The sequence below is a fragment of the Sapajus apella genome, unplaced genomic scaffold (genome assembly GCF_009761245.1).
Source record: "Sapajus apella isolate SASKATOON/1434 unplaced genomic scaffold, GSC_monkey_1.0 scaffold32, whole genome shotgun sequence".
Classification (NCBI taxonomy): Eukaryota; Metazoa; Chordata; class Mammalia; order Primates; family Cebidae; genus Sapajus; species Sapajus apella.
Genome location: NW_022436972.1, coordinates 9,092,443 through 9,119,818, shown reverse-complemented (window position 1 = coordinate 9,119,818; position 27,376 = coordinate 9,092,443). Strand labels below are relative to the sequence as shown.

At 36.8% G+C, this 27,376-nt stretch overlaps 2 protein-coding genes across 17 annotated transcripts in view; one reads left to right on the top strand and one right to left on the bottom strand.

The window, feature by feature from the left end:
* NBEA (neurobeachin) overlaps positions 1-27,376 on the bottom strand; it is a 713,110-nt gene that overhangs the window by 192,294 nt on the left and 493,440 nt on the right. For 9 of the 16 annotated variants that reach the window (XM_032294855.1, XM_032294857.1, XM_032294861.1 and 6 more), the window contains 3 exons: positions 25,416-25,559; positions 21,683-21,715; positions 6,317-6,453 (listed from right to left, as the gene is read on the bottom strand). In XM_032294855.1, coding sequence (XP_032150746.1) covers positions 6,317-6,453; positions 21,683-21,715; positions 25,416-25,559 — 314 coding nt within the window. Of the gene's footprint in view, positions 1-2,038; positions 2,123-6,316; positions 6,454-21,682; positions 21,716-25,415; positions 25,560-27,376 lie in introns of those variants that run through there. The other 7 variants (XM_032294860.1, XM_032294871.1, XM_032294867.1 and 4 more) reach the window with 2 other exon arrangements.
* MAB21L1 (mab-21 like 1) lies at positions 2,172-5,054 on the top strand. The gene has a single exon (XM_032294872.1). It carries the CDS (start codon positions 2,698-2,700, stop codon positions 3,775-3,777), a length of 1,080 nt encoding a protein of 359 aa, XP_032150763.1. The 5' UTR covers positions 2,172-2,697; the 3' UTR covers positions 3,778-5,054.

Genomic DNA, 27,376 nt, shown 5'->3' with positions numbered 1-27,376 from the left:
TTCTGCAGGTGGCCCAAAAAGGCAAGGGGCGAGGTCTCGGGGCAAGCATCTCTGGTCTGAACCCAAGGAAGAAGGTGCTAGGCGCAGGGGACCCGGAGGGGGCTTGGCTGCGACCACACCTGGGCCGGACGTAGGCGGTCAAGGCAGAGGGGTGCATGGGCAAAGCGTGGCCTGGAGCAGACGTGGAGAGTAAGCCGGGACCCCAAGCAAGGTTTTCAAATAACGCTCAGGCAGAAATAAAGCGTAGCGATCTTAAGCCCAGACAGAAAAGCAAGAGGGCACGGGAATGCGGAGCAGCGAGAGGGAGACGGCCAGCGGAAGGCACAGGGCCACCCGCGCCGGGTGAGGGCAGAGGCAGGGTTTCCCCAGAGACCACCGCACATCCTCGCCGTGGTGGCAGCAGGTTCTCCGACTCTGATGCGTCTCCCTTCCAACTGCCAAAAGGTAGCAGTGCATTCACCCGCGACGACAGCAAAGTGGGGAGGGGCTTTTTGGGTGTTCCCAGACCCCTCTCCTAAGGGGATGGAAGGTCCTTGGGAAATAGAGTAGATGGGTGCACCACAATGTAATATACGATTTTTTAGCTAAATTAGAATCTATCACAGTTGGATAAGGAGAAAATAAATAATAGGTGGCTTTGTGATGCTGTACCTGTGCAAAACAAAACACACAAACAAAAATCAAAAACTTAAAAAGTGGGAGCCCTGAACAAGATCTTGTTAAAAGAAGCTCTGAAAGAGAGTGCCTACAAACCTGTTACCAGGAGCTATAGGATTTGACTGGAAATATTCTTAACTTGAAAGAGGTGGCATCTAAGTTAAAGGTAGGCAATTAAAAAAACCCAACTAGGTTTAAAAACCACAACATAACCCCTAAGTGGTATTTCTTTAGTTTCCTGTACTTTGAGGACACAACTGAACCACCAGGAAAATAAAAAGTTCTAAATAAACCCATTTCCTCTTCCTGTTTCCAGGTTCTGAAATTTAGAAACGAAATGATTTCCTTCATTTTTGTTTTCAAATGATGTTTAAATTAAAAAAAAAAAAAAAAAAAAAAACCCTAGATGACGGCAAGTTAATTTTCTTTGAAAATGTTAACCATTTTTCCTTAAATAACATAAAATAGTTTAAAATTAGAAGTTTACTGCCAGGTTACCACTTAAGGGCGCTTAACATAGGAGATACAACCTTAGTTACACATCTGTAAACAAGCCAGAAACCCCAAACCTTCCATTTTTTCAGGATAGTTATCTGCAAGGGGGCTTGATCTCTATGATCTCACATGAATTTTATGTACTATGGTCATGTGAAATAACATTAAAATGGGGTCATTAAGAAATAACATTAAAATACTCTGTCCATCGCAGAGACTATTTTTCAAATATTTCTATAAGTGCATATACAGCTTTGTGTCCTGCTTGTAATGCTGGGCAAGTCTACCAAAGTGCAAAGAAGCCTGCAGCTGGTGTGGCAGAGGGATGTACCAAATATCTTTTAAACATCCTAAACGGGATTCGAAAACATCTAACACATTAGCAATAATTTTCAGATTCCTTTCAACAAATGCAAAGGAGGAAAAAATGTGAGTTAAAAAAAGAGCACGCTACCTCCATAACGTTTCAAAAACTCTTTTTAACATATAGGAACATCAGGAATGAGAAAATTACACAGGTATTCCTCCATTTAAAGCCAACTTCCATATGCCAGTAGTCTGCATGAAAGAATTAAACTTTCAACCTGCATTTAAGAAGACCCCAAGGATTAACGGGCGTTAATTATCTCACTCTAAATGCAAGTTAGTGACTTTGTTTTAGAAAACCCCGTCTAGATCACTAGTTGATGGATGCTCGTTAATACACCTGTATTTGCATTTCAGCAGCAAAAGACAAGCAGGGTTTTCAGCACAGAAGAGAGTCGCTTTGCCAAGTCTCTTCAAAAACGTCAATATGCTTCAAGTAATACCAAAGCTGAGAGATTCCTCTTGATTTCCAAACTGTCTAGGTGGCCTGGGTGGTTTTCTGCCGGCAGCAGCCTCCTACCTTTAGTTTGTGTGCCTATATCCATGAGGGGGGATTAATTAGCCGGGTTGGAGCTGAAGGAGGCTGTCGTGACGAGCCCAATGGCGATTGGCCGCCCGCCTGCCTGGCCCTGCCTTTATAATTTCCACACGAGTGATTCTGGGCTCTTAGACAAACCAACAGCGGCTTCTTCTGACACATACACACACACACTCACCCCGAACACACACTCAGCACACTTTTCCTCCATTTGATTAACAGTGCTGCACACACAATGATTACGGGAAAGCGTAAATAAACACGGAAAAGGGTGCTTATTCTGACTACTGGAAGAGCTTTGCTGGGTCTCAGCGCAACTTTTGTTTTTTATTCCTGAGAAGGTGATCTCTCCATGCGTCTCTCTCCCACAAGGATTCTTTAAAAGAGGAAAAGAGACAAGGAGGGGGGGAGAACAATCTTTCACTTTAAGACCGGCTGGGCTCAAAGATTAAAGGAAGGGAAAAGCAGCAGGAGCAGCAGCAGGGGAACCAACGAGGCAGCACTTCCGAAAGGCATTTTTGATCCATTTCTGAGCGCTGCGGCCCGTTTCTCCACCGAAGTTGGCTCCAGCTCTAGCAGCCGCATTGGATCCCACAGCTTACTGCGAGACTCCGGTGTACAATCCGGATCTCTGCCCCAACATGATCGCGGCCCAGGCCAAGCTGGTCTACCATCTGAATAAATACTACAACGAAAAATGCCAAGCCAGGAAAGCTGCCATTGCCAAAACTATCCGGGAAGTCTGCAAAGTAGTTTCCGACGTACTGAAGGAAGTGGAAGTGCAGGAGCCCCGTTTCATCAGCTCTCTCAATGAGATGGACAATCGCTACGAGGGCCTCGAGGTCATCTCCCCCACCGAATTTGAAGTGGTGCTTTATCTCAACCAAATGGGGGTGTTCAACTTCGTGGACGATGGCTCGCTGCCCGGCTGCGCGGTGCTGAAGTTGAGCGACGGGCGCAAGAGGAGCATGTCCCTCTGGGTGGAATTCATTACCGCCTCCGGCTACCTCTCGGCGCGCAAAATCCGGTCCAGGTTTCAGACGCTGGTGGCTCAAGCAGTAGACAAATGTAGCTACAGGGATGTGGTAAAGATGGTGGCAGACACCAGCGAAGTGAAACTGAGAATCCGAGATAGGTACGTGGTGCAGATCACGCCGGCCTTTAAATGCACCGGGATCTGGCCGAGGAGTGCTGCCCACTGGCCACTTCCCCACATACCCTGGCCGGGACCCAACCGGGTGGCGGAGGTCAAGGCGGAAGGTTTCAATCTCTTGTCCAAGGAGTGCCACTCCCTGGCCGGGAAGCAGAGCTCGGCGGAGAGCGACGCCTGGGTGCTGCAGTTCGCAGAGGCAGAGAACAGACTGCAGATGGGAGGCTGCAGAAAGAAGTGCCTCTCCATCCTCAAAACCTTAAGGGATCGTCACCTTGAACTGCCGGGCCAGCCCTTGAACAATTACCACATGAAGACTCTGGTTTCCTACGAGTGTGAAAAGCATCCCCGGGAGTCGGACTGGGACGAGTCCTGCCTGGGTGATCGGCTGAACGGGATTTTGCTGCAACTAATCTCCTGCCTGCAGTGCCGGCGGTGTCCCCACTACTTTCTACCAAACTTAGATCTGTTTCAAGGCAAACCTCACTCAGCTCTGGAAAACGCTGCCAAACAAACGTGGCGACTGGCAAGAGAGATCCTGACCAACCCGAAAAGTTTGGAAAAACTTTAGAGGATGATTTAATCAAGAGCCGAAATTATTACTCTTCTCAAAGTCCTCATTAAGTGTAAAATTTCCTGTTCAACTTCTAATATTCCACTCCGCAGTGAAAACAATCTCTTCCTTTAAAAAGGAATAATAATACAATATTTAGACATCATCTCACCCACCCTCCAAGGGGAGAAAAAGTAGGGGAAGCGGATGGAGAAAAACCCAAAGCCACGAGTACTAGAAGACTTCTTTCCACACGATTTCCTATCTCCCTTGAAAAGTACACCATAACACTCGGTAAACAGCCCAGCTGTAATGCAAGATCACGGTGAACACTCTGCCTAACTATCAAAGGATTATAGCAATCCGGGTGATTTAGGTGCATCTGTCTGTGAGTAAACATGATTTGGATATGACATCTGAAGGAAAGTGTAATGTATATTTTGATTTGTAACAGATATTGTGATCTCACATTGTCTTTGAAAGTGTGGATGTTGGTGTTTTGTGATTTGGTGAACAGAACTTAAATTGCCATTCTGGATACTTCCAGACATTTTCCACTAACAAATATATCACTTAAAGGTAGATTTCCTCCTGGTACTTTTATCTGTCTTTGAAAGTGTCTGAACTTTAAAAAGTTTACATTTTGTTTCAAATATTGCTTGTTCTATTTCTAACATTCCATAAATATACTTGAAATGTTATTTAAATATATTCAAAGAAATCTGAATTCAGCTTATATAATAACGCTTGAATATCTGAATTATATATTTGAAAAATGCACTTGAAATACACTGGATAATTTTGTGATTTAGATTATAATTTGTTGCTGGTTTTTATTTAATTAGATGCTAATAAATGAAGCAAAATAAAAGTTGTTGTGTCTCACTTTAAATTGTTTTTCTATCAAAAGTTGTAATCCTGCATTTTGAAAATTAAACCCACTTGAATATCTTAAACATTTTGAGAAATATGTTAATGAAATCCTTAAAAATAAAACACCCGGAGAAAAGCTCTTTTTGTATAGGTACATAAAATAACAATTTACTCTCAGTCTCTAACTTATTTGTAAGACAATTCCTCTCTGCGACAGACACAATTTAAATCTACCTTTGAAAGCTTGCTCTTCTGGTCAGTACTTCTGTAGAATTTTTGATAATATAAGAAAAAAAATCTATCATGACAGTAGAGATGACTGAGTTAAAAAGCTGACTAAGAGGAAATGAACTTAACAAAGTCATAATGAGACTTTGAAATTTGTGTATGAAAACTAGCAAAATGATCTTTTCTGACCAATATATTTTATGTCAAACCTTATTTTATGCAATAAGGATTCCATTAGCAGAAGAAATTCATTAGAAATTCAACATTTCTTTTTGACATCATAGGACAAGCAAAAAAAGCATAAACACAAATTTAAATTATTTTAAAATACAGTGCATTCAAACTGGTTTTAAAAACTGTATTTGGAGCTGGAAGTTAAAGAAGTCCCCTGACAATTCTTTGGAGTAGTTTTAGTAGTCAACAAGTGCTGAAAAGGTGATCACTTATGGGCCTTCAGTTAGTTAATTCAGGTGATGGTAAATTTTTGGATTTCAGCTCTAGTCTGCAAATACTATTTTATAACATTTTATTTCAATACCTAAATTAAAAATAATAAACTTCTGAATCTGTGGAAGCATTTGTCTTTGACCGTTTTGGAATAACTGCCTCTGCAAATAAAGGAGGATCTTTGCAAAATGATGCTAGAATTTCTAGCATGACATTTAATGCTCTTGAATTCTTAACCCCAGAAACGAAGTGTGCAAATTGCACAGTAACATGAAAGTTAAAACGTTAGAACAGATCTCAGAAGAAGGTGCTGAGAAAGAGCTACTCTAATACCCAGGTGTTTAAAAATCTACACAATAACATTTAATAAATATTTATGCATTTCAAATGGTCCCATATGTATTTTCTGGCATTATACCCAAAGAAAAATACAACCTTTACACATTTGAGTGCTAGCATATATTTTAAATCAAAGCTCAGAGAATCAGTTGCTTTCCTCTTAAATTCACATATAAAACCCATTCTTATTTCAGGAGATGGACAAAATGGGGGTACTATTGGAGAAGAATTTATATCTAAATGGCTTCCCCACCCCCCGTTTCTTTATGACTTTTCAATAAATAATCGTATTACAATCTAAAGTTTTGAAAATTAAAAGTGATCTTAATAAGACATTTCTTAAGACGTTTTGTAGTCAGCCTCAGCGCCTGAGATTCTGGGCCCCAGGGACTTGGGAGCAATTGACTTAACGACCAAGTCTGCCCAAGTACACACAAAGGCACTCATAGAAAGACTGTTAAAATGTACATGCTCTGGTAATACAGGATTTAAATTCATTAATATATTCTTCAATTCCATAAAGAGAACATGCTATTTCATTCATTTTATTTTCTATGAGAAAGAGGAGAATGTGCTCCCCTCCTCCACTGTCAGGTAAAACCAAACAAAATTGAAAACCACTTCCTGCCACAAAGCCGCCAGTACTGTACATTGAATCAGTTTAACTCACTTTCGTGTCGATCTTCTTGAAGGCGGAATCATCCTCATCTACCTCGAAGTAGATTTCTGTCGTGGTGATGGAGAGAGTCCCCTTGGCCACCACCACGGGAGCGATGAGCTGGGCAGGGGTGCTGAGAACCACTGGGCCTGCAAGGCAAGGGCAAGGGGAGTCAGGCTGAGCCCCTGTGGCCCTTCCCGCTCCCTCCCAGAAGGGTACCAGAGGTTTTTATTGGCAAGGATGCACTAGAAAAAATGGTGCCTGTATTACGCGGCAAATTCTTTTCATGTAAGATAAGTGCTACCTAGCTTTTATACATTACCTTATAACGAGACTAGAGAGAAAAAAATAGTATGAAAACCCAGCGGGTCAGGATACCGAATAGCACTCAATCTCCACCTAGAAATTCTACATGGTTGGCGAGGGTTTGCCATTAACTGACTTAAAACTGCAGAAAGGACTGTCTAATGCCCCGATTTTCCATTGAGCATCACTGTCTTTTCCAGAGACCCCAGGCAGTCAGCACTGCCCCCAAGACCAGCCATCACGCAAAGCCGTTCCACTCTGCAGCGGTGCTCCCCAAGGAGAGGCGAGAGGACGGGAAGGGGGCAAGAATCTAAATAGATAAATTCCACTGTTCTGAGAGGTTTGCCTCTTGCAGGAAGATGTCCTAAGGTACGCTACACACACACACACACACGAGTGCACACGGACATTACGTAAAGTTCTTATGTAGAAAAGAACGAAATTCTTAGTCATTCTCTCACAGAGAATAGGTCGAAAGTGATGGAAATGTAAGACGCTTTAACAAAACGATTCTCAAAAAACCGTGCGAAAGTGCCACTTCTCAACTTTTGAAACTACAGAAACATCTTCACTAAAAGTGCCTGCTAGGGTGCTTGCCTCGAATTCCCTCAATCTGTTAAGGTTGAAAACCACGAATTACGCGTATAGAATATTAATCCAAATGGCATATTACCTAAATGTTCTCTGTAAAGTCCCCCCAAAGGGAGGCATTCTTCGCGATCCTGGATTTGAAACACGCTATAACGTTATACATAACGTGGGGATCGGATATAATTGTTCATTTGTCTGTAGCAGGGGCACATCATAATCCCTTCCTCTTCTCCTCTCAAATGCATACAGTCAAAAGCGTCACAATAACAGTCGGAGAAAGGCAATAAAAAGTTAGGTTCGCCGCGGCCGCTAGGCCTCGGCCCTCCGCACGGAGATACCTCACGTCGCCAACGCCCTCGGCCCCCGCCGGGCCGGGCTGGGCTAGGGAGACGCGGCCAAGTTGGCGTTCCCTGGCGCAGCGCACACCCAATCTGCGCCCGTCCTGCACAAAGCCGGGCCGTTCCCGAGGCTGGGGGAACACAGAGGGCTGGGCTGGGCTGGCTTCTATCGCGATTATTAGGGGGTGGCTAAGAAGCAAACTGTGAGTGTCAGCTCTCAGCCCCGATCCGGACCATCCGGGCCAGACCCAAGCAAAGGCCTTTCATTTCACTGCTCTAGATCCTTCGATCAGCCCCCGGGACTCGCGGACTCTGGGGCTCGGCCTCTGCCCAGCCGAGTCGGGGTCCACCTCGGTTACACAAGGTTTTTCTTTGGAAAGGGAGAGGCGGTCGTTCTGAAGCACCACTTTAAAGGCTCATCAATCTTAATCTAGGTTGCTCAAGTAATTATGCCCGAATCTCTTGTACGATTACAAGTGGATTTGGGTTTCTATTCCCCAGGCCCTCCTTTGTGTTTATTGGAGGGTCTGTGCGCGCGCTTGGCGGCGCCTTCTGCCTCCCGCGCCCTCCTCTGAATCCCCCACGCTCCGGCCGGTTCGAACCGCTCCCTTAACCCTTAAGCAACCAGGACGCTCCTTTGGATGCCACTTATCCTATTTTCTCTCTGGAGAAATCTATGCGGTTTACTCTTGATTGAGGTGAGGTGAGAAAGCTGATGTGGTTCACATTGAAAACAGAGTTATACATTGTTGGGCACTGCTAAAAACCTCAAGTCTTCATTCTAAATACAGAGGACTATCAAGAATTACAGTTTAATAGAGGTTTCTGGCATTTGGTGACAAATAATGGTCAAAACCACTAAAAATGGCGAATTATTTCTCCTAAAAAGTAATTTAACGTATCCAAACAATTAAATTGAAAACATAAAAAAAGATCAAAACATCAAAACCATACCTATTGACTTATTGAAATACATTACAAATCTTAAGCACACAATCCATGAACTTTTCATGGGGAGCACATCTTCTCTACTTAGTTCTCTGCGTTTCTGAAAAGAGACTGTGCTTCCTTTAGATTTTACTCCAACATCGTTTTGTTGAAGAGATTTTCTGGGCATTTATAAAGGGCTTCGAACTGGTCCTTCTTTAAGAAAGACGTATCATGAAATATTCAGCATTAATAGTGTGTCATTTTTATCCTCGTCCTTTGGAAATCTCCAATTACAACTTCCAATTCCATAGCATGTTTAAGGAGCACTGAATCTTTTTGTTGTAGTCTTCAGGGAGCAAACCAGCCACAGAGAGAATACGGAGTTAATCTACTACAGCAACAGAGAGAGGGGATTATGTTTTAATCCCCTTTGGGGGAGCATTTGGATTTTAGGGATACGATATTAAAATGTTTACATAAGGCACAATCACAAGCCAGCAGATCTTCCATATGGTACCTGGTTATTTGAAAACCTCGGATCCCTTTCCAAATAAAAACTGTTTACAAAGAATAGCATCTCTGAATGACAGTGAGATGGTGATCTAGCTGATTCTGTTCTAGAAGATAACTTGTCACTACAAATTTAACATCCTAAACTTTGCTTGGTGTAGTAAATTGAGATTAACTGTAAATATATTCATCCCAATCACTACTACAGCAATCAAAGAATAAATTATAATGTCCTTGGCACACATAGAAGTATTGATAAAGGTTAAACAAAAGGATAGGACAAAACCTCTTTCTATTGTATTGATGCATATAATAATGTAAAATTCCACCACCTAAAGTGGTAATTAAAAAGAAAATATAAATGTTACTTACTTTTTACAACTGGCAATATAACGCTTAAAAAATATGGATCCATTGCTATTTTTGAAAGAAGAACAGGGCTATTACTTCCCATTTATCTAATTTAAAATCTGAATTAGAACAAAAACCACCCAAGCACAATAAAAGGAATCTTTAAAATAGTAACTTCTCTTTAGAGCCATAAGATCTTTAACCAGTTCAAATGGTAAACCTCATTATGGACCTAGAGTAGAAAGTACACATGTTTTACATTAAAAATGAAACAATTTATCAAATATGCTTTAAAAGAAGAATGTTAAATACTTGTGGGTTTAGATTATCCTGCTGAAAATCAAAATTTCAGCATAGAAATCTTAATAATATACTGGTATTTTGGTAAAACTTCTTATAAAATTCTTTTTTTTTTTTTTTTTTTTTGAGATGGAGTCTCGCTTTGTCACCCAGGCTGGAGTGCAGTGGTACAATCTCAGCTCACTGCAACCTTCGTCTCCGGGGCTCAAGAGATTCTCCTGCCTCAGCCTCCTGAGTAGCTGGGATCACAGGCACATGCCACCATGCCCAGCTAATTTTTGTATTTTTAGTAGAGGCGGAGTTTCATCATCTTACCCAGGCTGGTCTTGAACTCCTGGCCTCAGGTGATCCAACCCGCTTCGGCCTCCGAAAGTACTGGGATTATAGGCATGAGCCACCGCGCCCGGCCACAAAACTTTTAAATATTTTACTGCACTAATAGTCCAATATTCACAAATTTTAAGTCAATTTTTTCTTGCCAAAAACCACTAAGAACACGTCTGCAGTCGAACAAGTAGGGTTTATTATTCATTGCAGTGAGAGAAACTGACAACAATAAGAACCATGGGGTGACTTTTAGAGTGTTAAAAGACTCATTGTAGGATCTGGATTTCAGTTAAGTGCTTTTGGGAAGGGTTCAAGAAAGTAGGGCTTTGCTCTGGATTGGGCTGTGTCAGGAATCAGAAATAATTCAATGATTAAGTGTTTTAATCAGTCTTATCTAGACGGAGGGAAGACTAAATGCTAAAGCTCTAACTGAAAAGATGTAGCAGTCACTCATATTAGCCAAAAGAGGAAGATGTTTGATATTTTTGTGGTATGCATAGTGATCTTGCTTTTGTCTGTGCTTAGTCAAAATTATAAAGTCGTTTTTTGTCTCACATCATCATCGTGTGACCTTGTATGATGTTGGTGCTCTATGAGGTTGTTTATGTTCAACAGGAGAACACCCTGGCCTAGCTGTGAGCTCCAGGCCAGCTCTCAAGAATGAGTCCTAGATATAGGCAGGCCAGTTCCTAGAGGTCAGAGGCTGCTTTTTCTTAGTAGCTGAGATTAATCATTTTCTAGGGGTGGGGGTAAATTAGTCATTTTTAGGAGGGGGTAAACTGCATTCTAGTGATTAAAAGGCAATTATGGCAATTAAATTTCTGAATAAATCTAAACTTCTTTACAACTTTCAATGTAAAGCACAGCAAAGACTATATGTGGAAAAGAAGAGTTGGAGTTTAATTAAAATTGGAATTGTTAGAATTATTTGATGACTTTCAATTGGTCAAATTATATTTAGGGTACATAAAATTATAATATATTTTAGAATGACTTCTTTGGTTCAATATTGTTAAAAGTTGTATTAGCTATATGGATTTTCTTCAGCCTCAATTACTTGGAAACTACATGCTCAATTTGCTTTTAGAACATGTAAAAGGTATTATTTCAGGATAATAAACATTGACAAATCTTGGTAGAATTATTAAACTTAAAATCCTGACGTTATTTAGAAGAACTAAAACTAATCTAATATTCTTTATGGCCAATGTAAAATAACAGTATTCTAAAAAAATTGGGATAAAAATATAATGAGGAAATAAATTTGTACAATTATTTCTGTAATGTGGTATATTTTGTAGGGAAATAATTCATACCATGAGTGACTGAATATATCTAAAATATCTATCACTGCTTTGGACTCATTTTTAAGTATGGCATAGTCAATTTTCCTTAAACATTCTGCCCCATAGAAATAAAAGAATAAAATGTTTTAATCTCAAAACAAATTACTAAAGAACATTTTGGAATCCTAGGAAAACTTTAGGCATTTTAAAAATGGAGGTATTTGTGTACATGTCCTAGGGAGGACATTCTAGAAAAAATACTGCAAAAAATTTTAGATTTCCAAATTTTAGATATCCAGGATGGTTCTCTGGGTTTCAGGTGATTAAAATGTCTTAAAAAATTTAAAAAAAATCACAGTAGCAAAATTTCTAAATAGTGATTGTTTCTTTATATACAGAGAATATTGGTAGTTGCCCAGATAAATTATCAGAGTAATAATATTTTGAAATTTTCAAACAATTTTTTTTAGGGCTGGGCATGGTGGCTGACACCTGTAACCCCAGCACTTCAGCAGGTTGAGGTGAGAGGTCAGGAGATTGAGACCAGCCTGGGCAATATAGCAATACCTCATCTCTACAAAAAAATTAAAAAAAAATTAGCTGGGTTTGGTGACACAAGCCTATCATCCTAGCTACTCAGGAGGCTGCGGTGGGAGGATCCCTTGAGTCCTGGTGGTCGAGGCTGCAGGGAGCTACGACAGTGATACTGCACGCCAGCCCTGAACTATTTTTGCATGGGAATAGTTACAGGATGTTTTTTCTTAAATAAAATAAAAACACATTAACAACTGATAGAATGCTATGCCTCAAGGGTTATGAATTTAAACTTCAGTACTACTTCCTCCCCAACAGATTCGCAAAGACACAGTGTACCCTCACCCAAACTATCCATTATAAATATTCTATAAACTCTCAAATTTTACACAAAAGCTCACTGTTTTCAGGAATTGGCCCCTTGATGCTCCTAGGTGACTTCTTGAGCATCATCTGTCCTTAACATCAAGATTAACAATAACCAACTATCCCCATAGATCATGGTTTCCTTAGATTATTGTTGTATAAAATGAAACAGATGATGAAGAACACATATAAGGTGTTTTGAGATGAGAGTAAACCTACATCTGGAAAAAGTCAACTTGGCACAGTCTAAAAGAGACATGGAAGGAATAGCACCCTCTTAAATGAACAACTGAATACCGCAATTTAGCATATTATTTGTTCATCATGGTAGATCATCTATTTTTACATTATTATCTATAATCCCATCTTAATGTATCTATAATACATAATTTAAAAAAGTACCAAGAAAGACTCTTATATGTTTTAACTTTAACCGCCATTATGTTTACCAATTTATTTTTAGAGCAGGTAATTCTTTATATTACAATGAACCAAAACAAAAAAAACCAACCCTGGTATATTTTCTGCAAAGGCAGTGAGTGATTTCATAGAAGAAAAAGCTTACAAAGCATACATACTATAAGTAAAATAGCATGGAGTTATTTTCTAGTACAAAAGTACTAAACAACAGTGATAATTTTAATGTTTTCTGTGATAATTTGCTCTGCCCTTTGATTTAATAGGTGAGCCAGCTGAGATTTGTGTTTCTAGTTATATTACATTTAGTTCAGCATATGGAATACATTTTTCACCTTCTGGAAGAGTATTGACTCTTTTATGGTACTGGGATATCACTTAATGATCAGGAAGAGTAAACTTCTACTAGACTAGATGAGTGAATAAACCAGAGAATATGATTTAAATCTTTGCACCCCTAGCTTGGATTAAGTAGCTTGCCTTTATATTTCCATAGTTTCCTGGCCATATCTTTATGGCATTTATAATATGTTGAATATATGTGTTTAAAAGTCTGTTTCTCCCATTTAGCATGAGCTACTTGAAGACAGGGGTTATTGTCTTATTCACCTATCACAGCGCCTTTCATACAGTATGCAATCTACATTTGTGGAATTGAATATAGAAAATTATATATCCCATTGTTGCATTTGTATGTCTTAGTAAAAGTACACTTAAATTAACATATTGCATCTTTTAGGTTTTCCTGAAAGTGATATCAAATTTTTCTTTATAAATATAAAAGATACTGTATTTTAGAAAAACATAAATTAAAAATATACTGAAAACCAATGAGAGTTATAACACAATTGATCACTCTAGCTATATTATATGCATGCTATTATGGTTTTAAATGGCATAATTTTATGACTGTCATATTATTCCTAGTGTATAAGTTGTTCTCTCTTTGTAATTAAATGTGTAGAGACATATTTAACTATTCATTCATTCATTCATTCATTCATTCGTGTAGTCAACAAAAATTACTTAATGAGTAGTGTATTGTTATTGGTTACAAGGAGAGAATACAGTGGTGTATAAGACATATATTTTACCCACAAAGAGCTTATAGTATAAGTTAAAGAATACAGAAGAGTAATTATGACATAAGGAAGAAAGGGTTAAACTAAGAATTATGTAAAGCAGTTTACACAATTTATTTCTCTTAGCAACGCTGTGTGATAGTACTGCTATCATCTCCATTTTACAGATAAGAAAATGAGACTGAGGGTTGGAGTAATTTAGAGAAGGTCATACAACTAGTAAATGACAGGGACAGGATTCAAACCTGGTGATCTGATTCCAAATTCAGGGTATTTGTTATATACACTACCTCCTACCAAGAAAGGGACAGAAAAAAATTCTAGACATTCACAGAACAATCATGATTTCCAGTCTATTTTTGGTGGGAGAGTGAGCAGTTGGGACAGAATGATGGCAGTGACATCTGAAGTGAGCTGTGATGGATGGGTAGAATTTGGACAGGCTGGGGTCAGGGAGAGCACTGTGAGCAAGGGGGAATAGTTTGAATAAATACACACTGCAGGCGTAAATGAGCAGCAAATAAGATGGACAGAGATTAGGATGTGTAAAGGAAAGCAGTGTGAGATGAAACTGAAAAATCATACACAGCCTTGAATGTCAGACTTTATAGGTTAAGAAATCAAAGATTAGAGCTCAGAAATTATAGTGCAGGGCAGTGGTGTTTACCCTTTTTCTGGGTCACACATTATCCTGAGAAGTATATGGATTTTTTTCTAGAAAAGTTCACCTATACATTTGTCCATCCTGATTATATAATAAATGAAGAATTCGTATTTTGGAGAAAAACTAAACTTTTTCATTTGTCTTCCTCTGTGTGCATCTGCATTTATCCCTAACTGTTTTTCAGCAGTTTCTGGAAATACATCTTTCCTCTTGTTTGAGGTAGTTACTCTATCTGCACTACTGGTCCTACCCTCCCCTGTCCCCTCTGCTCTCTTATCTGGATCTCCCTTCTTCCCTTCTTTGTTAAGCTCTAGATGTTAGTTTCTATCTCTTAGCTCCTCACTCCTATTCTCTTCTTTGGTTTCAGCCTAACCTCTACTTAGGCCAAGATGTTTGGGAAACACTCATTAATTAGTAAGTTAAAAGCTTGAAAAAGTCCATAAATTTAAAAAGTCTGCAACTTTTTCAGGTTTGTTTGTGACAGAGTTTCACTCTGTCACCCAAGCTGGAGTGCAGTGGCGGCATCTCACAGTAACCTCTGCCTCCCAGGCTCAAGGGATCCTCCCGTCTCAGCCTCCTGAGAACCTGGGACCACAGAATCTCACCACCATTTTTAATTTTTTTTTTTTTTTTTTTGTAGAGATGGGGTTTCACTATGTTGCCCAGGCTGGTCTCGAACTCCTGAGCTCAAGCAATCCTCCCACCTCACCCAGCAAAGTGCTGGGATTATAGGCGTGAGACACTGTGCCTGGCCTGCAACTTTTTAAACACTCATCATTTTCCAAACACAACTGTAGTTTCTTTTTTCTCATTAGGATCTTTCAAAAGACCTGTGTTACAAGGAACATTCGTTTGAAAAAGGCTGAGCCAGAGTTCCTGACTCCTAAGCACAGGATTCTCTGCTGTTCTCTTTACCATTTTACTTTCTGCTTGATAGCCTATTACGGGTTCTCCTTCACTGGCTGCCCTTTAAGCCTTGTTGTGCCACAGGACATCTGAGTTTGGCCTACCACTTCTCTCTTTATTGTCTCACTTCCCTTAGGTGATCTCAGTGGTTTTCATTATGAACTCCATTCTCAACTTGGCTCTCAAATCTAAAAATTCTCTATTCTTTTCAAAATTTTGGATATCAGCAGATCAACATCTTCATCTCCCACCCACAGAAGACCTTACATCTGTACATTCTTGCACACAGTTAATAGCTTCAAACCACCTCTCCTCTCAGGCCTGATTCCCCTCATTCTTACTCCCTGCACTAGTCAGTTATTACAGTCCTCCACAAATTACTTTTTTTTTTTTTTTTTTTTGGTAGCTGTCCCATTCTTCTCTTTCTGGCTTGCCACCAATTTGCTTCAGGCTCTCATCACTTCTGCTTTGGAAAACAGCCTTCTCTCAAGCTCTTACCTCAAGTCTGGGCATCCTAAAAACATATTCTACACAAAGGCCAGAGTGATTTTTTTTTTTAAATTGATCACTGTTATGCTTAAAATCTTTCACAGTCTCACTGTGGCCCCCAGGATAAAATCCAGGTTCCTTAACACACATAAGGCTCTCTCCCCGAGCTTGTCCGTTTCAACTTCAGAGACTTCCCACCTCACGCTTTTTACCTAGATAATTTAGAACTACTGTAGTTTCACACAGAAGGTAATGTTTTAGCATACACTTCCCACAATCTGTAACAATTCTCTAAATATTTCTAAATTTTTAACTTATTTTTCAAGACTCAAGAAAGAAAATACCCATTCTATAAAGGCTTTCCAGAATCCATGTAATTCTAGGACTGTGTTTTGTGTTATAATGGTTCTTTTGTATATCTAGATTATTTTTAAATTATCTGTTCTTCTCTAGAGTATAACTTCCTAGAGGGCAGAATTTTGATCATATGCGTCTTCTTACCCCAAGTGCCCACCATTACATCTTACATACAGTTGATATTGGATACTTATATTTGTTTTGGTTGGATAACCACATTCACCTGAGTGAAGTTTGGATCCTGCATCAGAGAATAAGGGTCTGACAGGTCCTTCCAGGTCTTGTCCTTACTTTGTGTAAATCTTGACATTTTCTATTCTAATCTTCTATTCTAAGAGAAAACAATTGACTTGTTTTTATTGAACTGATGACTTGAACTGATAGAACATATTCTACTGGAATAACTATTTGTAAATAATTTGCCATGTAAATACTTAGCTAATTTTAAGTATTTCTGTAGCTGCAATTCTGGCTCTGCAACATCAAGCCATGGACATGAAGTAATTAAATAATATATTTGCAGTAAGCAGAATGACTTACTGGTTCTTCAGTATAGCACTGCTCTAGCTGTAGCGGCAAAATCAGTTTTTAATCTTATGTTTGAGTAAGTGGCAAAGTCTTTCAGAGAGGACCAGGACACTCAGGTATGGTGGTGACAAGGTAATGAAGAGCTCACTTTTCCTCCCCTCCAAGTTGCTAACATCCACATTTTGGTACTAGGAAAATAGTTTTGTTATCTTGCATTTTTCCCTCAAATGTGACAAACAAAATGACCCATATATTTTCAGTAGGTGATCAATATCCTCATTGACATGCTTGAACCACCATGAAAGCTCTGTCACCTCCATATTGAAAAAATATGGTTTCCTGATAAGTTAGATATTTATTCCCTATTCTCCATATTGGTAGTGAATATGACAATAAATTTGTAGAGGAATTCATCTATGATAAATTCTCCATACAGAGAAAAAAGTAGAAAACCAAAATGGATTTTAATTATAACACTGTATTAAGAAAGAAAAGATCTTATCAGTATGGTTTATGAAACATCTGACCATAATGAAAGGGTGGCTTTTTTTTTTTTTAATTAACAAAAGATGCCAGAATGTTACATATGATTTGCATTATGGTTGATGCTTGCTATTGTGTAAATATGTTTGTTTGTCCCCTCCAAAACCCAGGTTGAAATTTAACCCTCAATGTGTCAGTATTGGGAAGTGGAGCCTTTAAGAGGTGACTGGGTCATTAGGGCCTTGTCCTCATGAGTGAAAGAATCCATTTGTGGATTAATGAATTAATGGGTTATCCTGGGAGTGGAACTGGTGACTTTATAAGAAGAAAAAGGGAGACCTGAGATAGCACGTGAGCTCTCCCAGCACCTCACATGTGATGCTGGGTGCTACCTCAGGATTCTGCAGAGAGTCCCTACCAGCAAGATGGTCCTCACAACATGCAGCCCCTTGAGCTTGGACTTCCCAGTCTCCATGACTGTATAAAATAAGTTTCTTTTACTATACATTACCCACTTTCATGTATCCTGCTATAAACAACAGAAAATGAACTAAGACAATGGCTAATAAGCATAGTTGAATTGTGTCTTTTTATTATATTTTTAATTTACAGAGTGTGGTTATCGGGGATGTTGTTACAATTAGGAGTACCTTATAGTGTTTTATAGATGACAGAATTGTGGTTGAAGGGGACATATGTTTATGGAAATAAAAAAAATATGGATTATAGTAAAATATTTGCACACTCTAAAAGGACCTGTAGACTTTATAAAAATAATGAAAAGAGGCAAAGAGGCTCAATATTCAAGATGAAGCTTTTATTTATTTTTATAACACCTTAATTGATTTAAAAATTAAGTTAGAAATTTAAATATTTCAGCTTATATAAGAAATAGACATATGTTAATGTTGTCTCAAGAGCTTTGTGTATTCTGTGTTTGAAGATGAATGTGAATCCTCTGGGTATACTATTTATGACTGGCAAAGAAACTTCCTCATTCAAAGAGAGAAAAAAGACTCATGAAGACTCATAGGCTTTTTCAACATCAAATAGCTTTCACTAAACAACATTTTGATGAGTTAAGTGTGAGTGAGTCAGGGACATATGGATTAAATTTCCCTTGAAATACACATGGGTTTAAAAATTAAGGGGAAAATCCTGAGCATAAAAACAAAAACAAAAACAAAAACACATTTTAGAGAATCCAGAATGCTTAAGAGATATTTCCCCCATAAATACAAATATCAGGTTGAATAACTTCTAGTTAGACCCTGTAACTAAAATGAAATAAAAATATTTATGTGGGAACCTTTAAAAAATACCAGTTTTGTTGGACACAGAATGTTACATGTTACATTCACCATATCAGAACTGCATTGTACAAGTTAGGCTTAAGCAGATGGATTTGAGTCTGAGTTTATCTGCACTGAAGATGCTCTCTTCCATAGCACATATTCTAGTCGACAGTTATAACAAAATTTTCTGTGCCATTTGATTGTACTCTTTTTCTTTTTAAAAGAACATATTCTTAGACAAACTTTTAGGTTTTAGAATTCTGTAGTTTATTTTAATTATGTTTTCCCAGAATCCTGAGTTCTTTCTTTTTCCCACATGCTCTACATTTTTGTTTTATTCTCCTTTGTAGCTCAGTTTGTAGGAAACATTCAATTTATATATAAACAACTTTGCCTCTGGTATCTGGATATTTGAGTTTAGAACACTGAATGTCTATCTGTCAAGCTGATTATCTCAACTGTCTCCTTTCATTTCTTAGGGAAGATACATTATATGCCATAACTTCCTGGTTATTTGAGTTACCCAGAGGTATTGGTAGCAGAGCTAATTCTCTTGTGGATTTTCTTTTTCTATCACAATCTGAGTACCAATGTTTTATACATTTAGTAGATATTCAAAAGATGTTAATGAGTAAGTAAATGAGCAAATGAATGAAGTCAAAAAGACATTTAGGGAGGTAGAAATGGTCAGCCTTAAGAAAAATTCTACATACTGGGAACTGTCATGGGCAACAAAGTGGGTCATGAAGGAGATGACTGGCACTTCAAAGAGCCTTTTAATAGATCTCCTCCTTATTTCTGTATTTTTCTTATTCTTAATTTACATAATTACATAATTACTTTTCGGAATTTTGGATTCTTAACCTGGTGAGAGAGAGAGAAAGAGAGACAGAGAGAGAGAGAGAGAGAGAGAGAGAAAGAGAGAGAGAGAGTTGTGTGTGTAAAGAAATATAAACCCACCACTATGAAAAACACAAATAAAAAAAATGCAACTCTTACATTTGAATACTTCTTCCCTGTGTTGCTATCTCCCTCTACTAATTACTTTAACAAAATAATCAAAGTAGCATCACAATCCATTGGATATAGAACAACTTTTCTATTGCTAGTGTTTTTTTTTACATTAACAGTAGTTGTGGTATTTTGACCTTATAAATTGGAAACTATAGAGACATTTAGTTAAAATGACACATTTACCAGAAGTGGAAATGCAACAGAGATTAGCTTCACTTTAGGTGTTCCTATCTGGGAAAATTCAAGTGATTAATTGAAATTCAGTTTTTGGTATAATTAACTTATACTGAAAAGCAAAAGATGAAACAAAACTTATTATGAGCTATTGAAATTATTTGAATAATTCAGTTAGTATGAGCAGATAGTCTGATAATTTGAGCCTCCAAATATTTATTTCAGTAGCTCATCAATAAGTTTTGTTTTGTCTTTTGTTTTTTGGTGTAAATTAATTCAATAATTATCTCAGCTTTCCAGTTTACCTACATAATATTTTTAAGTGGGAACTTTTGAGGGCAAATAATTGTGTTAGGAGATTTCTTCATGGTTCAAAGCTACATAGTATATGATTGCTGTCTTTAAGAAATTTAATCTAAAAGGACAGAGAAAACATGGGAGAACACCTATGATGCAAGGCTTTATGTGGTATGTGTCTTAAGAATGGCACAATAAAAAATATTGTGGGGTGGCTATAATAAACAAAGACAGAAAATAACATGTCTTGGGGAGCATATGGAGAAATCAAAACCCTCACATGCCACTGACGAGAATTCAAAATGGGGTAGCCACTTTGGTAAAAAGTCTAGCAATTCCTCAAAAGTTAATATGGAGTTATTATTTGACCTAGCAATTCCCCTTCTAAGAATATGTGTAAGATAAATGAAGACATATGTTCACATGAAATCTTGTAAAATGTTCACAGCAGTATTATTCATAGAAGTGAAAAGGTGGAAATAACTTGAATGTCCAGTATCAACTAATGAGTTGATAAATAAAATGTGGTGTATCCATACAATGGAATAACTGCCATAAAAAGGGCATATATGCCAAATATGGAAAGGGCTTGATGACACCATGCCAAGTGAAAGAAGACAGACAATAAAGATGATCTATGATTCCATTTGTATAAAATGTCCCAAATAAGCAAATCTATAGAGCTAGAAAGTAGATTAGTGGTTGTCCAGGGCTGCGAAGGAGGGAACAGGAAAATTGGTGAAGAAAGCCAAATGGTAACAAGGTTTCTATCTGGAGTGATTAAATACTTTAAAATTGATTTTGGTAACAGTTACATAACACTATGAATGAATATACTAAAAATCATTGAATTGTACACTGTGAATGAGTCAATTGTATGATATGTAAATTATATCTCAATAGTGCTGTTTCCAAAAAACACTAAAAAAATGTTATGGAGGTTATATGATTGGCCAGTGAATATTTCATAAGTGTTTGAAACGGGTCTTAAAAATGGGTAGGGTTTTTAACAGGAGGAGGTAGAAGAGGGTGTGGAACAAAGAAACAGGAAGGATATTTCAGGTGAAGAAGTTTGGACATTAGTTTGGGCCTGTAAACTTTTCAAGTTAGTAGACATTAACCAAATGGGTGGACTGTTGGTAAAAACAACATATACATATACATATACACACACACATACATATATATATATATATATACACTTAATAACAACATATACATGTTATTATTACCAACAGAACTGATAATAAAGCATAAAGCACCATCATTATCATTAACTCAGAATTCCCTAAATTAGTAAAATTACTAACTTTGGGAAGAAACAATAAGGAATTTATATAAATTCCAATTCTATTACATAAAATATTTCTATTGTCACTCAGCATATGTGACAGAACTACCATTCTAAAAGTAATGAAATATATATTTTTTTCAATTTAAATCCTTCACTTGTCAATTTATATAAATTTGAGTTAATCTTACATTTCAGTTACTCAATAGTTATTCAAAGAAACAACTTCCTAAGTTTCAAATTAAAATAAGTCATGAAGATTTTAGATTAAAATTCATTGAATTATACCAATTCATCTCAATGTTTTCATAAAAAAGATAATTAGTAAATTGAAATCTTTAGTCACATATGGGATTTTAGGTACTAATTGGCTTTGGTAAATCACTATAAACTAAAAAATGCAATTAAAGTAAATTAAGTTAGGTGTTATTAATATAATAATTACTTTATTGATTGGCATACTTCTATATTATAATCGTATTAGCCATTTGCTACAATACATAATAAATTGAGTAATTAGTAGTCACACACATTTAACTTGCCTCTTGAGACGAACAGCTTGGGAAGAAAGGGAACTAAAAGTGAAACAGAAAATTGTATGACATTTAAAGCTATAGAATTTTGTGGAGCATTGAGTCTTTATACTAGAAATCTTCAAACAAAATATTGAAAACATGAGAAAAGGTCAATATTTAAGTAAAACTGTACTAATAGCATTCTATTTATCATATTGTTTTTAACTTACCAGATTGATTTTGGGCCATATATAGACTATCTATAAGCAAAACTAAAATTAATTATTACATATGTTCATATACTTCTAATGTAATGAAACCAGTGTAAAAATTGAGTTATAAACAGAAGATGTCATTTTTACATCATTTTGGAAGAGTCTTTGATGATATATACCTACACACACACTCACACACACATGTTTTAATGTAATATTTGGTGTATTTTAAACCATACACTATGTATTTGTAAGGAAATATATTATTTTATATACTTCTTAACCTTATGCAAGTTTCTCAATCTCTTGACCTCTATATCTTTATTTCCAAAATTGGTGGAATAATTTCTACCTTATAGGGTTTGTTTAGATTAAATGGGTTATTGCACACAAAGCTCTCTGAACACTCACCCTAATCCTAGCCCTCTTTTGTATTTAGAAAAGGTCACCATATCAATTTGTCAGTATTTTCAGCTATATGGAAAATAGTTTTAAAAACCTGAAAATGTAAATGTACTCATGAGTAACTGCTATTAAACAGTTCTCAACAAGCAGGAAATATATACTTTTTTTTTTTTTTTTTACAGAAAATGTTAAATCTATAATATCAGCATCATTTATATATAGAAAAAAGCTGGTTTTGATGTCTGGCTCCTAGCAATTCATGCCAGCTATTTTTCTTTATCTTTTTCTTTTCTTTTATAAAAGAAATTGATCATACCTTTTGAATTAAAAAAAAAACAGAATTAATCTTAACTAAATTAGTACTTTCTCTAAGTTTTCTGTACTAATGAGCCTGCTGTTTTCTATTTGAATTTAGCTTATTATTTCATATTGGCAAATTATAATGCATGTCTCCTTATCTGCATGCCTATGTCAGCAAAACAGGGTTTTGTAAAAAACAGGAAAATATAGTATGTTAATCAGCAGGTTTAGGTTTACCTTTACAATTATAAAAATGATGTATTCTTTCATAAATATTCTAAAATCTAAGAACTCTAAATACTTTTATATATTTGAAAGTACATCTCTTATACTAATAGTATACAAGCCATTTCATTAAGTTGTCATGAAAAGATAAACCTGTAATTTTTATCTCAGAGACTGAAATAGGCTGTTATTCCTTTTTATAATATTTCTGAGATATCAAGTAAATATGAGATTATATTAATGTTGTATACAGATTTTAGGATTTTCTGGGTTTTAATTTGGATTTAAGTCTCCTGTACGGGTGACATTTTCTTTAGGCAGTGTAGCTTTGTCAGGTACTTAGAATGACATGTTATGAGTAAGACAGACATTATTATTAAACAAATTTTTATTTCTGCAACAGAGAGAACCATGATTTGGACAACAATTGCTTAGTGCAAAAACAGTTATGTATTGATTTAATCTGCAACTTTAACCAATAGCTGATTTCTTAAACCTAAGAATTCTGGCTTGGAATGAAGTTCTTAAAATGAATTTTATGTAACATTGTAACTATTATGTTAGTCTAGATTAATAGGTTTTAGCATTTACAAAATGAATCTATTGTTATAAAATATGCAGAATATTTCTGTGGCCCTTCATAAAACATCCATCCCTTACTGACTTTTCACTGCATTCACGGTTCTGAGTATATTTGTGAACTGCTGTTTTTAAAATAAACTCTACAGAGTAGGCAGAGGATCAGTACTTTAGGACAGCTGTAAGACACAAGGATCCCGCTATAAGACTATGAGTTTGGACCAGGTGGCTATGGATAGGAACAGGTGTGCCCAATGACAAATCCATTAAAAGACAGAAATTAGAGGAGTCTTGATTCAGCGGATTGGTCAGGAGCCATACAATTTGATTCTAAAAAGTTTATGTCAAGCATATTTTCACTGTTCTTTAGGTGTTTGAACTTAACTTTTTTAGGGGATTTTTTTCTTATAAACATAAATTAATATTAATAATTAGCTACCATTAAAGAAGAGAACTATAAAAAGGTTATTATCTTTGTTGAATTGTGTCACTGGCATTACTGGGCAGTCTTATAAGAAACTTCAAGGGGCTATGTAAATCTGTATTAACTAATTATCTTCAGTAGGAACAAAGGACCAGAGAATCTAATCTGAACTGTACAATTATTAAACATATATGCTAGCATATATGAATAGAAAAGGCAACCCATGATCTAAATGGGTCAGAAATGAAATTTGTGAATTTTCTATATTATTTAAGATAAAGAATGAGACCAGCAAAAAAGAAACCAAATCTGTGGGCAAACAGAGTCAATGACCTTCATTTGATTAAATTTCCAAATGGCCTCAGATAAAATCTCTGAGCTACTAAAACAAATCACAAAAACAACAGGACCAAAACTTGAACATTTACTTCAGAATTTGAGGCAAAGATTTGGTCATAGACTTGAGTACTTTTAAATAGAAAAAATAGTTTTCATGATGCAGAAATGTTAATAACATAGAAATATCTAGGAACTAGCACTAGAATAAACTTATTAAACATTTTTTTCTTAATCTATATGAGGGAGAATAATGTGCTATCTCCAATTTACAATTAACAGTAATATCTTCTCTTTGAAGATGAAAAGAGAAGTATCTAACCAGTAGAAAAAAATCACTAGAGACTTTCGTAAAGCCACATCAGGTAATTTTCAGTATGTTCCTGGCAACAAGTGTGATTTTGTATCAAGAATTATAGATATAAGTCCACCTCTCTATTGTCACCTCCCACCTCAACCTTGTGTGGGCTGCAAATATAGAACTGAGGTAAGACTCAGCTACTTTTTGAGACTCTGAAGCAGCAGTTTTTAAGGTGAGGTTGAGTATATGATTCCATGGACTAGTTTCCAGGGGTCAGTGACCACTATGACATTGTAAACAGTATTTTATGTGCCTCTTCATGAAGCCATTTGCTTTCATCAGATTCTCAAAGTGGCTTAAAACCCCAAAAAGGTTATGGGTGAATATGCAAAGATATCCATACCCCATCTGGTCCCTGTAGAATCATATCCAGAATTGGTCTCAGACATATACCACAAAAAGGTAAAACTTAGGTGATAGGGAAAAGATATCTGCTAGTGGCTTAGCACTATAAGGCTACATAACAGAACAGGAGTGGAGAGAGAGAGAGACATTCTTTAGAATAACAAATGGGAGGAAACGGCAAATTCAATTGTCACCTGGGAAAAGGGACTATTGGCTGTTAGCAGGTTGGAGATACATGTAAATCAATGAGTCTGTCATCCTGTCCCACCTCACAATTACATAGGCAGTTATATATGAATAACTGATACTATGTATTCTTTCTTCTATATAGAAAGTTGCTCTTCATTACATAGAAACTTAAGATATTCATTTATTGCCAATAAAATACATATTTCTTTGGGGTCCTCTTTTCAATATTAGAGATGAGATAAAGTAAGTTTTTAACATTCATGTGATTGAACATTGTTACAACCATTGGCAAATATTTATTTACTAGGAGAAAAATTTTGAATTTAGTAGCTTTGTGTTTATTTACTACAACAAATAGGAAAAAAATATTTTAAAATTTACCTGCAAGATTGTCGATTTCTTTCTCCTGTAGCAGACTGACTGCATCATCGTCTCCTTCCAGCATAAGCTCTGTCTCTGCATTCTGGTTCACTATTGCTTGACTTCTAAATGTTTTCTTTGACTTTACAACATCTTCCTCTGTGCCTAATCACGATAAAAATATAATAGTTTAGGTTATTACTATTGTTTCTGCTTATAGTAGGTATTATAAATAAGTGATTGCTTTATTATAATTACATGCTACATTTACATATTACTTTACAATTACAAAAAATTTAACCTTCTTTATTTTATTTGGTTTTCTGTGAGAAGCATAAAGTGTGGGGAGCTGTAATCACCTACCCTTATTTTACAGATGAGAAAACAGGCTGAGAAAGCTACATATATTTTGGAGGAACCTAGTAGTTGCTAGTGGTAGAGAAAGAATTCTACCATGTCTTAGGACTCAAAGATCCATGTCTTAGGGCTCTAAGATCAGTGTATGTTACATAAAAAGTCTGTACTTCACCCCAAACTTATTTTCTTAAAATCACACTATTTTACATAATAACACTCTGTCTTAACTAGCTAATCAATTGCTAATCAGCTAATCTGCTAATTAGCAGATCATTTTTGAAAGTGGATGAAATAGGTATGCAGAAAACAAGAAACAATTCACATCTGAGGGGAAAAATAGTTATCATTAGAAAATTACAGAAAGGAAGTGTTAGAAATTATGGAGACACAGAAGCTTATTCACAATAGCTATTTCTTTAGCAATTACTGAAATAAATACTGGTTTTCTGAAATTGTAGCCTGATTTTGCTATATACAATAACACAAAAAGCCAAACCCAGAATTCATAAAAATAAGCGGAAAACTCAAATATTGCAAGATTTGACCTGGCATTAATGTATAAGTCAGAAACATGCATCTGAATCCCTCAAGGATTTGACTGCTTAACAAATATTTTCATATTTACATTCAAACACCTGCTTTGTCAGGTGACAATGAATATAAAATTATCTGAACTGCAAGCAAATTTCATCCATGCATACACTACCCACACCCACACACACACCACACACACGCAATACTTTTATAATACTTGAAGCTAAAATTCAATTAGAAGAAAGCAGTCTTCAAGGAGCAGTCTTAACTAGGAAAATGTCTTCATATTTCATTTGCTGTGGTGGATGTATTCCTGGAAATGGGAGCCTAAAAAATCAGTCCTATATGGTGTTGTATTATATTTTTAGGGGACATTATGGTGTTAGAACATAGGCAATTGCTCTCCAAACGATGTGGAGATGATTTTTGGCCTTTGGCCAAAAGTTTATAACACTTTTGGTCACTTCATCCAGGCACACCCATAGAACTTCCAACAGTCCATTACTGCCTACTGAAGTTGGCTCAACCTTTTTGTTGTTGCTGTTGTTTTGAGACAGAGTCTCACTCTGTTGCCCAGGCTGGAGTGCAGTGGCATGATCACAGCTCACGGCAGCGTTGACCTCCCTGGCTCAAGCAATCCTCCTACCTACCACAGGCTCCTAAGTAGGTGGAACCACAGATGCACACCACACAATGCCTGGGTATTTTATTTTTTATTTATTTATTTTTTAGTTTTTGTAGAGATGGGCTCTTACTATGCTCCTAGGCTGGGCCTGAACTCCTGGGCTCAAGCATTCCTCCCACCTTGGCCTCCCAAAGTGCTGGAATTATATGCATGAGCCACTGTGCCTAGCCCCAGCCATCTTCTTGCAAGTACATCTGGCTGTCATATAACTTGCAATGTAAAATAGAGTTAGCTTTTTTCCTTATTTGCAGTTTGCATACTTCTTTTTCTCAGTGAATAGAGGCCAAATGTTTGCTAAAATATGAAAAAATTGACTCAAAGGACACCAGAGTAAAAACACATGTTGAGAAATAATAGTCACATCACAATACCATTACAGAGTGTCACTGGCTTAGTGGTATAGTCT